General features: G+C 40.3%; 1 protein-coding gene across 1 annotated transcript in view; it reads left to right on the forward strand.

Moving 5' to 3' along the window:
* Positions 1 to 12986, forward strand: part of FNDC1 (fibronectin type III domain containing 1) — a 312818-nt gene that overhangs the window by 109389 nt on the left and 190443 nt on the right. The window contains 1 exon segment of the mRNA XM_030198432.1: positions 9496 to 9681. Coding sequence (XP_030054292.1) covers positions 9496 to 9681 — 186 coding nt within the window.

Consider the following 12986-nt stretch of genomic DNA (forward strand, 5'->3'; position numbering starts at 1 on the left):
CATTGGTAGTGTGTTCCAGATCTGTGTACTTTTGTACTCAAGAGTGGTAGCGTATGACTGTTTGTATTTGATTCCTTTGCAGCTGGGGAAGTTCAGGTTGAGGTATTTGCGGGCCGATCCTCTGGCGTTTCTAGGTGGTAAGTCCACTAGGTTTAGCATATAAAGAGGGGCGTCTGTGTGGATGATTTTGTGGACGGTTGTGCAGGCAGATTTAAAGCCCCCAGGGTGGCGCGGAGCTGGGATAAGCAGCGAGGGTAAGCATCGTGGCAGTGCCCTCCAGAGATCAGTGACCAGCGCTCCAAAGATTGGGTCGCTGACTATGGCAAACCCTACGCTAGCTCCGAGCTGGCGTTAGGGTTTGCAGATCATTGGGGAGGAATGGTGAGCCCTGTCCAGCATGCATTTGCATGCTGGCAGGCCCCCATTCCCCCCAACAAGGCAAACCTGCCAGTGACAGGGGGCTGGAGGTCCAGTGGACCTCCGGTCCCCCGATGACCACCCCCCAGGTTCTGGGAGGGCTAGAGATCTGGTGGGTCTCCAGCCCCCCCTAACTCCCGTCAACATGTGCACCCAGTCCCTGGTGGCCTAGTGGGTGACCAACCCCCCCCCCCCCCCCCCAGCGACATGAGCATTTTTTGAAGCATGCTGCCTTCATTTCTTCATAAATTCTTCAGTCTTAGGAGATCTATCAGCACAACAATGGCATTTTGGTGGATAGGAGTTGAAATTGCTTCTGAATTTCAGTTGCAAAGATATTTTATTAGGAACTTGCTTGTGAATAGCAAATTAACTTTATGGGAAAGTGCATAAACTCTAGACAGGTATTTTGCTGGAAATTGCACTCCCTAAGTACTCATCCACCCTAGAGGTTTTGCAGTTTTTTTGTCCTTATATAGATAGTATCTCAGGATAAAAGGTCAGACCATTAATCAGGATTAATTGACATAATTAATTTGGCAATCCTACGAGACAAAACAATTAAGTGAAGTACAACCAATTCTCCTTAAATTACTTGGCTTAAAAGAGCTTCCAAAACAGGTTACATAAAGATGTTATAATGGAAAGAGAAGTATGGCAACTATCCTGGGGGCAATCCTGTCTTTTGTAGTGAGTGCAGTACATCTGATTATCTCTCATCTGGGGAGAGGCCATATGAGTGCAATAGGTGCAAGGAACTTCTGACCCTCAGGGAATTAGTATGAGATTTAGAGCCTAGAGTTTCAAATCTGAAGGAGTTAGGGAAAGAAAGAGGACATTGAGGCCTATAGGGGCATTGTAGAATAATACCCACATCATCTTAGGTAGTCCTAGTGCAGACATGGTGAAGCAAGTTTACTGTGTAAGAGCTCATTAACCTTGCACTGCAGGAGGACTAGCTTTACAAGCAATGCATTATCTTCTTGGGTTGGGAAGGGCCCAGTCTTCTACTGAGGGATTCAGGAGAGTAAGGTTAGGACTGCAGTGGTCATTGGTGATCCTGTTATTAGAAACATAGGGAGCTGTGTGACAGGTGGTCATGAAGATGACAGCCTATCTGCTGTGAGGGTTGCAGATTTATCGCAACACCTAAACAGAATTTTAGAAAGTGCTGGGGGTCAGGGGAGAGGTATGCTGTCCATGACATATGTTGCTTAGAAAGCCATAAGTAAGAACAACAAAGAGATTCCAGAAAACACATTTAGGCTCTTAGGAAGAGGATCAAAGTCCCAGTGGCTACTGTGTATAGGTTGAATCCTGGTAATTCTGGTTGTGCCACCCTCGAGCAATAATCATGACTCGTCATCCTCTCCTCCCAAGAGCTGTACATGCTGTCTTCACAGCATTCTCATCCCCAGGCGAACTGTGCAATGAGTCTCTAGGCCTGCCCTGGATGAAGGCTCAGACCCTGCCAGTAGCTCCTCTGCTTGGCTTAGACCTTCAGTAGGTCTACTGATATTATTCCTATTGATGTGCAGGGCCATAAAGGCAGGCTGAGCTCCAGAGTTTCAATGTGTGAAAGATGATACACTCATGCAGAGTGGAGAACATTCTGGGGAAAACAATAGACTATTCTGTCACAGTGGGTTCTCTCTTAATCAAGATGGAACCATGTTACACTGAATATGAAAAATGAAACAGTGTAGCTTTTAAACTAAATTATTGGGAAAAGCCATGAATCTCTTGGGTGAACATAGTTTGGAGTTTTGTACCTAGGGATCCTGGGAGAAAGAGGACAACCTATGAGATGCAGCAGTATTAGGGTACAAGACCCACAGAAGTGACAAGAGGAATCAACCCAGGGATGGGGTAGGTCTGTGAGAAGAGGAATAAAATATAGTAAGATCAATATTCCAAAAGATATAGGCCAAAGTCTCATATCACTCTGGAGAGAAATTCCAGTAAAGAAGTTTAGCAGTAGGTTTATATTACCATCCTTCAGACCAGATGGTGAAAATAGATGAGGAAATGCATAGTGAGATCAAACAGGCCAACAAAATGGGAACACAGTAACAGTGATTATAACTATGTCATGGCAGCTTTGTGAGGTTATGTATTGTACCTTTATATCTTTTTTGAGAAGTGCAGTGAAGTTTTTTGTTTCACTTCTGTATTTCATAAAATGAACACGTTTTTGCTAAAAATTTGATAAAAGATTTTACCCAAAATAATTAACATAGATGTAGGAATTGCGCATGCTCAAGAGCTGGTGTAAATGTACCATAAGTACATAAATATTGCCACACTGGGACAGACCAAAGGTCTATCAAGCCAAGCATCCTGTTTCCAACAGTGGCCAATCCAGGTCACAAATACCTGGCATGATCCCAGAAAAGTTCAATACATTTTATGCTGCTTATCCTAGAAATATGATTATAACTAAGCAGCATAAAAGAAACTTAAGAGCAATTGCTGCATGTTTATGAGACTTTACCTATAATCTCCACCATAGGATTCTCCCTTAGCACTTTGCTTATTTTCTCTTTGTTGTTAGTATCCTAGAAATAAGCAATGGATTTTCCCCAAGTCCATTTTAATAATAGCCTTTGGACTTTTCCTTTAGGAAGCCATTCAAACCTTTTTTGAACCCCGCTAAGCTAACTGCCTTTACCACATTCTCTGGCAAAGAATTCCCATGTTTAATTACACGAGTGAAGAAAAGTTTTCTGTGATCTCGTTTTAAATTTACTACTTTGTAGTTTCATTGCATGCCCCCTAGTCCTAGTATTTTTGGAAAGGGTAAACAAATGATTCAAGTCTACCCTTTCCACTCCACTCATTATTTTATAGACCTCTATCATATCTCCCCTCAGCCATCTTTTCTCCAAGCTCAAGAGCCCTAGCCGCTTCAGCCTTCCTCATAGGGACGTCATCCCATCCCCTTTATCATTTTTGTCACCCTTCTCTGTACCTTTTCTAATTCCACTATATCTTTTTAAAGATGCAGCGACCAGAACTGAACACAATTTTATAAAATATGGACATTAATCACGACTCCTCCTATGCTATGCCCGGTCTCTGCCCCTGAGCACACCTACTGGGCAAATATGTGCTAGCTTGCCCTGCACTTACTTTTAGGCATGACCTAATTTTGTAAGAACCTATTTAGTCAGGTAAATCAGCCTTTTATGCTCAAAAATAGTTTATAAAACTATCTCCTAACTGAGCTAAATGCCAACAGATATAGAGGTCCTGGCCGATATTCAGCTGGGACCAGGATAAGACAGTTGTCCTGGCTCATTATTGGCTGGGATCTGCATAAGGGGATCTTTTATATAGCTGGTCCCCCAACCCTACATGTTCTGATCCCCCCCTTTAATCTAACAAAGAGAGAGGAGTGGGAATGAGAACCAGACTTTCCAGAGACAGGACCACTGAAGTAGTTCAATATAGTGAAGTTTATTGGAAAAACAAACTGACTTGACACAACACTGTGTTTCGGCCAGAAGGCCTACATCAGGAGTCTATGAATTAAAAACAATATGTAAAAATAAAATTCAAACCAAAACAAAATGCAAACCAAAAAATAATACATATAGGTTTGAACAATAATAAAAGGTATGATTATATGCGTTTATATGTATAACATACATGCAACACAAAATCATAACACATACAGTATGTACATAATATTATGTTACATATGTGTTATGATTTTGTGTTGAATGTATGGCCGAAACACAATGTTGTGTCGAGTCAGTTTGCTTTTCCAATAAACTTCACTATATTGAACTACTTCAGTGGTCCTGTCTCTGGAAAGTCTGGTTCTCACTCTCACTCCTCTCTGTTGTGTTTTACCGTGGGATTGCATGAGTTCTCCACGCACGTGGATTCTCTATGCCCGCCTTTAATCTCCCTTCCAAATCCATACCCCCAATTCCTATCTCTCCCCCTCCCATTCCTTCCCTCATTCCAATCCCTACAATCTCACTCCCCACCTACCCCTCTTCCCTGGACCCTTTACCACCCCTATGGCTTGCCCAAAGATGAACCCTGGTAGTCTAGTGGGATAGGGCAAGAACTTGTCCAAACTTTTTTTAAAACCCCGCTAAGCTAACAGCTTTTACCACATACTTTGGCAAGGATTTCCAGAATGTAATGATATGTTGAGTAAAGAAATGTTTTCTTTCATTTGTTTTAAATTTACTACTTAGTAGCTTCATTGCATGCCCCTTAGTCCTTGTATTTTTGGAAAGAATAAACAAGCAAGTCATGTCTACTTACCAGAGGGATCAGACTAATTACACTGCATTTCCCATCCTCCTCTTTACTAATACTTCTGTAAGGAAGAACTACATCTACCCATCTCCAGTCCTCTGGAACCACTTCTGTTTCTGAAGAGGCATTGAAAATGTCAGACAGCAAACTGCTAGAACTTTCTTTAGTTCCCTTATTACCTTGGATGTATCCCATCTTTCCTTATTGCTTTGTCTAATTTTAGTTTAGTTAGCTCCCCACAAATACAGTCTTTTGAAAATCATTTGAGGTCTACTTCAAGTTCATTCCTATTTGTGGTAGTTTCTTGTGGTGCTTCTCTTTGCTTTTCCACTGTGACCATTGAACAGAAATATTTGTTAAGCGTTTCTGCCTCTACATAGCTTCCCTCTTTTGTACTGCTTTTGTACTTCTTCCTGGCTCTAACTAAAAGAAAGTCTTGTCCCCCTGTTTTACCATATTAGCTATTTTCTTCCATTTGTATCTTCACTCTCCTTCTAGCTTCCCTGAGTTTTTATAGATGTTGCTGCCTGTCTTCTTTCTGTGATCTCTAATAGTTTAAGAACACTAACTTTTTTTTGATTTTTTCATCTATTTCTTTAGAAAACCGTAGTAAATGTTTTTTCTATTACCATTGTTTACTTTGATAACAAAAATATTTGCTGCCTTTACAATATTTCCAATGTTCTTCTCCTAGAGTTTTCCATCCAGCAAATGACTCCCTCCTTGAGGTTCTCCCCCCCTCCCATCTTAGGAGTCTTACCTTAGAATGAACCATCAGCACAATTTACTGGAACAAGTAGTGTATACTGGGGTCCTTTTACAAAGGCACACTAGCATTTTTAGTGCACGCTAAAAATAAGCACTCGCTAAACATTAGTTACCCATATATTTTTATGGGCATTGCTATCATTTAGCATGTTCTAATGATTAGAGCGCCCTAAAACCACTAGCACACATTTCTAAAAGGACCCCACATTTATTTGTCCATGCAAACTGACATATATTGGAAAGATTAAAAACATTGAATAAGCGTATAATTAAGTACATAAGTAATGCCACTCTGGGGAAAGACCAAAGGTCCATCGAGCCCAGTATCCTGTCCACGACAGCGGCCAGTCCAGAAGTGTTATAAAGAGGAATATGTGTGACAAACTGTTGGTTGAACACATGCAAACAAAAAAATCATACAAAATAAAAAGCATTGTATTGGAGGAGACATTAATAGAATGTTACTGCAAGCGGAACAAAGAATTCGACACTGTGACACCCAAATGTCTTAACCAAGAATTTGACTTGTCTGTATTTTTATAATTACCAAAGAGGACATGTGTTGGTCAAGTAATGACCACATATGGACTATTGTTTGTATTCTATTTATTATTCATTTATTTAGTTGATGGATTGTTCTTATCTAATTGTTTATTAATTTATTTTTGTGTGTTGTGGCCAAAATTTTTTTTAATTCATTTAGTTTTTTAACGTCTAGTATTATTTATTTATCTGTTTGTATTTGTTGCCCAATGTATTTATTTGTTATAGCCTTTTTTGATTAGATTTGCTCTTTATTAGATAGCCACTACATATATTATGCAGTTTTGACTTGGATTTCACCCCACACAGCACTCTCCCATTGATTGACTGTGTTCATCAGTCTTTACAACTACACCCTGTTATGGTTTATGTCAATACTATATGGATGTTTTATTGGTGTTTTGATTTTTTAAGCATGATTGTATTTGTTTCATACATTTGTTATACTGTATGACTCCATGTCCATTAATTAGCTGTTTTGTCTTTATATGTTCTTATCATATGGATGAAGTTATTATTTGGATTTGATTTATGTTTTTATGATTTTAATTTATTTATATATGCTTGAATTGTAGTTTTACCCCTGATGTAGCCTTTGGACGAAACATGGCCTTGTCAGGTTCTTGTTTTAATAATCCACCTTGTTCTTCAGAGTGCTGGTTTGCTCTTTGTTTTGTGCCTTTGCTGGGCTACAGATCACTGCCTCTTTTTGGTTTACTGTAGCCTGTAAAGACATAGGTGACTTGTTTTGTGACTGTAAGCATACAAATGCTGTGGTTTTCCCTGTTGATTTCCTGTGGTGCAATGATGAATAAGCATTTCAGAAAATATGCAAATTAGATTGTATAATGTGGGTAGGCAATTTTGGCTGCTTGTTTTAATATCATTGATGATATGATATGCATATGATCATTGTGGTTTCTGCTCTTTTCAATAGAGGAATAATACTACCAAAGCAAAGTTGCTTATTGGAAAATGAATAATTGGGATAATGCATAGAGAAATGAGGCAGCTATGCCAGTGCGGCTAGCTTGAGTGTTTCATTTTTATCCTGTTTGATGCTGCTCTAGTATAAAACAACAAACATTTTTTTCTTCATTTTCTGCAGCCATAATTCTAAATCCAAAATGGTTGAATGTAACTCCTGTGTCTCGTGGGGATTGATTAATATATATCTTCATTGAATAGCATAGCCTATTGAAGAGCTATTTACAAAGTGACATTAAAGTCAACATAATTGCAAAGCTACTTTGTAGCTTCATCGCGTGCCCCCTAGTCCTAGTATTTTTGGAAAGAGTAAACAAACGATTCACGTCTACTCGTTCCACTCCACTCATTATTTTATAGACCTCTATCATATCTCCCCTCAGCCGTCTTTTCTCCAAGATGAAGAGCCCTAGATTTCCTCATAGGGAAGTAATCCCATCCACTTTATTATTTTCATCGCTCTTCTCTGTACCTTTTCTAATTCCACTATATCTTTTTTGAGATGCGGTGACCAGAATTGAACACAATATTCGAGGTGTGGTCGCACCAAGGACCGCTATAAAGGCGTTATAATGTCATTTTTGTTTTCCATTCCTTTCCTAATAATGCCTAACATTCTATTTGCTTTCTTAGCCGCCGCAGCACACTGAGCAAAGGGTTTCAACATATCATCAACAATGCTGCCGCCGAGATCCCTTTCTTGGTCGGTGACTCCTAACGTGGAACCTTGCATTACGTAGCTATAGTTCGGGTTCCTCTTTCCCACATGCATCACTTTTGCACTTGCTCACATGGCATTGGTTGAACTTAAGTGGTAGTCTCTGGATACTTCTGCTAGGGGTCAAGCTGTCATAGGAATTAAGCGTGAGACTACCAATAAGGTTCAGTTGGCACCATTTTGAACCTGGTGCTGGAGAGGCAGGAGCAGCTGGGGAGCACTCCTACCCCATAACCCTAGAGCATAAGGGAGTTCTTGAGGTAGGCCCAGGGGGAACCCATAGAAAGGAGGTCTTCCTTTTTTGGGGTGGGGGTGGGGTGGGAGGTTTCGGTTAAAAGTGGCTTACAATTTACATTCTGGTTGAAAATTACAATGATGGTTTACAATTGGGTAGAGGAAAGGAATCCTAGTAACTAAATCCAGCCGTGTAGTTGGTTTTGTAAGATGTTTCTGCAGTTGAGTAGGTAGCCTCTGGCTTCTGGGCTTGCATTTCTTGGGGATAGTTTGATCATATCTAGCATATATTCAGGAGACATACCAAATAGTATATTGTAGATGAGGGTGCTAGCTTTGAAGATTAGTCTTGGCTTTATTGGCAGCCAGTGTAGTGTTTCGAGCAGTGGAGTAGCTTTTTCATATTTCAATTTCTTGAGTGTTAGCCTTGCTGCTGTGTTTTGGACAGTTTGCAGCAATTTTAGTAAGTTTTCCTTGCACCCTACATATACTACATTACTGTAGTCTAGTTGTGATAGTATTGTCGATTGTATTATTATCTGGAATGATTGTCTATGGAAATAGTCTCTGACCCTTCTCAGTTTCCATAGTGTTCTGAAGCATTTTGATGCTACTGCTGAGATTTGACTGTCCAGTGATAGATGTTTATCAAGAATAATACCCAGTATTTTTAGTTGTGTTTCGATTTTGAATGTATGATGGTTGATTGTGAAATTTTGGTGAGATGTGGGGTTGTATGGTTTTGATAGAATCAGGAATTTGGTTTTGTCTCTATTTAGTTTGAGTTTGAAAGTTGCTGCCCAGCTTTCCATAAGGTCCAGACCTGTTTTAACTTTGTCCAGTATTTCTGTGACACTGTTGTTAAAAGGTATGTAAATGGTGACTTCATCTGCATATAATTAGCATTGATAACAGCTCTTAACAAGCAATAATGAGCACTAATTGGCAAAACTTAGAATTTACACGCACAACTCACTATTCTGTTACGCACTGCACCTAAATTCAAATGCGTGCAGAGAAAAGGGGCATGGTTATGGCTGTAGAAATGAGTCTTTTGTGGGTGTTCCGAAATTTGCACGCATAGTTATAGAATATGGCCCTCTGTGCCTAAATCTATGTGCCGGGATTTATGCCATATTTCCATTGGTGTAAATGGACGAGCATAGTTTTAGGTGTTGATATATCAACTAAGCACATTCTATATACCGCACCTAAATCTAGGCACCACTTATAGAAGCACTTAGTTGCACTGTTTTCCATGCAGATTTCTTAGGCTCCATATATAGAATCCCTCCCATGTGCTAACCATGAATATTCAGCAGAGATAACTTGTTATCTCCTGCTGAAAATTCACGGTTAGCCACTTAAATGCTATTTAAATGGTCAGCGGCCAATGCTGACCAGTTAAATAGCTCAGAATATCAGAGGTTTGTGTTTTAGTTGAGCTTAATAACACTAGAAAATAAATAATTAGACTTGCATGAAGATGGCAATACCTTTAATGCACAATGCATATTAATAACACCAAGCTGTCTTTTTTTTTTTTTAAGAGACGAAAACACCAAAAAGGATTCCAAGATCCCATGATCAATCTATGGATGACAAAGCATCTAGTCAGAGGAGGATCAACAGACCACGTAGATTCCGTGGATTTCTTGGAAACAAAGACAGAATATGGAAGATGAGCCAGACCCCAGCGCAACATGATGATCAAAGTCCCAAGGTTAAACAAGTTGGTAAGTTGTGCTCTGTAGAAATTGATGATTTAAGCAAACTAGGGTTGAGTATTAGTTCAGTAACTTAGGTGCTAAACCTGGATATTCAGTGCTGGTCTGTTTCCGGTGACCGACATTGAATATATGTTTTAACTTTGGCCGGTCCGACTTTAACCAGTCAAGCTGATATTTAGCACAGGCCGGTTATGATCAAACTGGCCAAAGTTATTCTATCTATTGTGGCAGCCAAATATGGCTGGCAAACTTGGCCAGTCTGTTTTTGAAAATCAGCAGATAGCCGGTTATATCACCTGATATAACTATCTTTAAGTCGCTAACTGGCGATATTTAGTGCTGGGTAGCCGGCTATCCAGCACTGACTAACACTGGATAGCTGCCTAAGTGCCGTTTTAGCGGCCATTTGCTTTTAAATATCGGGCAGTTAGTTTCTATGCCTTCTGTTAACATATTGGGTGTAATTTTATAAAGCTTTTATAAAATTGTGTGTGGCATATGCAGATATAAAATTGTACCTACTTTTATATGGTCTGCACATAGACACTGCCAGGGCCATAGTTTGGGCAGAACAGTTGTAATGTACATGTGTATTTCATTAAATATGTGTACTTACGCATAGAGGGCCAGATTCTATATATGGCACCTAAAAATACTATGTGGTAAGCATTTCCACCTAAGTATATTCTATAAGCGGCGCCTAGATTTAGGCTGTGTATATAGAATACACTTGGTTGATATTCTACTGCCTAAATCTACACGCATCCATTTACACCATTTTAAATGTAGCGTTAATCCCAGGTCGTAGATTTAGTCGCAAAGGGCCATATTCTATAACAGTGCGTGTAATTTTAGAATGCCCACAAAATGGCCATTTCCCTGCCCATAACCACACCCCTTTTTGACTGCATGCATTAGAATTTAGGTGTAGTGCATTACAGTGTTTGGCGAGTTATGCACGTAAATTTTAATTATTGCCAATTAGTGCTCATTATTGCTTGTTAAGAGCTGTTAACGTTGATTAGCTTATTAAGCCAATTAAGTTATGTACATTGTTATAGAATACACTTGAATTTCGGCACAGAATGCTAGGTGCGCTATATAGAATCCAGGGGAGAATACATGCCAGGGCAAGCTCAAGGGTATTTGACACCCTAGATGAACCTTCAGCCATGTTTCCCTCACTGCAAGGGCAGTGTTCTGACCTGGTTTTACAGCCTGTCTCACTGACACAGACTACTCAATAATTACCGTGGATTCTTTTGGATTCGTATTAGGTAAATGAGACTTTTATTAGAGGTTCATTATTGTCTAAGATACACATTGATTAAGATATATACACAATGATTAAGCTATATAACTGAAAAGAAACAATATCTATAAACAATCATTACATCACTACATCCAAGCAAAGCTAGGATTTTCTAGACCAGGAAAAGAAGCAATAATAAACTATACATACATCACTGATCATTACATCATCCAGGCTTTTTACATCAGCTGAGAGAAGCCCCATTTTCAGCGAAGCCGGAGTCTCATGACCAGGAGTCTGTTTCTATGTGATGCGTCCATCCATAGATGAGCTTCTGGTTTCACTGCTCATGTTCAGAGCTAAGGAAAATTACAGAATGCTTAAGAATTTCTCTGTTTAGGTAAACAAGCCATAATGTGGGAATGTGGTCACATGTTTCGCAGTCCAGGTGGCCAGTCTGAACTCAAAACAGGCTCCACCTCTCCCTTCACATACCAAATTAATTAGAGCCATGTCTTATTGCTAATCTGATCATGAGCCCTTGTGCCTAGGCTGAGACTTAGGAAGGACCTTGGCCAGGGCCTAGAGTAGACCAAACAGGCGCTAAGCAATACCACGGGTCACAAAGCCCCGCACACTCAGGACAATCAACAAGCATCACCAGAAAAGGGAGATAGACTACTCAGGCAGGCCACAAGTCCGATCCGGAACCCACTCATACAGAGTCCAAGCGTACGTACCTCAAGGCCGAACTGGAACCGAATCATACACTAGGGAAGGGAAAAGAACAATGAGGGGTCCCCGAAGGGACTGGAGCTCAAGCAACACAACAGCCAGACACAAAGGGAAGGGCGACAGACAAAACTGGCAGATACAGCCTACGACCAGAGGGAGAGAATACAAACAAAGGCTACACCAAAACTCAGGTAGTGGAGGTCAAAGCCCACAGGGAAAAAGGGAAAGCCGGGGACAGAATGGGATACTATAGACACGGAATCTACAAGAGAGAAGCTCCACAGGAATGGCTAAATGGGGAAAAACAGACTGAAGGAAAAGGCTGCTTTCAAATAAGGACAGGAAATAAGCAGGCACACAAGAGTACAGTAGGAATGAGCTTACCACGGACAGAAAGGCTGCCTAACAGAAGCAGGACTCACAGAAGGCAAAGATCAAGCTCTGCACATAAAGGGTTAACACTGAGTAAAGGGAAACTTAAACAAACAAAGTAGGAACGAGCTTACCACGGACAGAAAGGTTGCCTAACAGAGGCAGGGAGAAACGAGGCAGAAGACAGACCCAGCTGCACTGCAGAGAAGCAATCAAGGACGTTCTGGTTATAACTAGCACACACACACACGGAGACCACTAACAAAAGGAGAGCAAGCAAAACTCCTCCAAATACACACTGTGCCACAAGCACAGACAAAGTAAGAGAACCAGAGCTCAGCTGACAGGAATTAACACTAGAGCGTCCACAGCACAATCCCTGACAGGCCAATCAGAAGCGAGTCCCAGTCCTTCCCTTGCCTGTCTCAGTAGAATCATAACACTTATCTTCTTCTACATTCCAAATCATTTTCACACAAATAGAATAAACAATCATTTTGATGAGAGAATGCCTGTCGGTCACTCAGACAGAGTTGAAAAGCAATTTTTAAAATCTTCCATTACAGGCAGCTCAAGACCCTTCCCCTTTCAGTTCATCATCTCCCTTTCCCTACCCTCATGGAGGATAACTTTATAATGGGGAACCTACAACACAATTACTTGGAGCCTATTCTATAAAGAAAAGTAGACATCTACTTTTCTTTATAGAATACCAGTGTAAAATGCCAAGAATGCACCCATTTTCTAGGCCAGGGACGCAGAAGTTCATGCCTCCAGTGCTGCCAACAGGACAGGTTTTCAATGTTGTCCTAATGAATATGCATAAGATAGATTTGTATAAAACGAGATAGTATTTATACAGATCTCTGTCATGCAAATTCATTATCAAAATTCTAATTTACCATTGAATTCCTAAGATCCAATTTAATTCAATTTAAAAATAAATGTTTAC

This window comes from Microcaecilia unicolor, chromosome 3 (assembly GCF_901765095.1).
Source record: "Microcaecilia unicolor chromosome 3, aMicUni1.1, whole genome shotgun sequence".
Classification (NCBI taxonomy): Eukaryota; Metazoa; Chordata; class Amphibia; order Gymnophiona; family Siphonopidae; genus Microcaecilia; species Microcaecilia unicolor.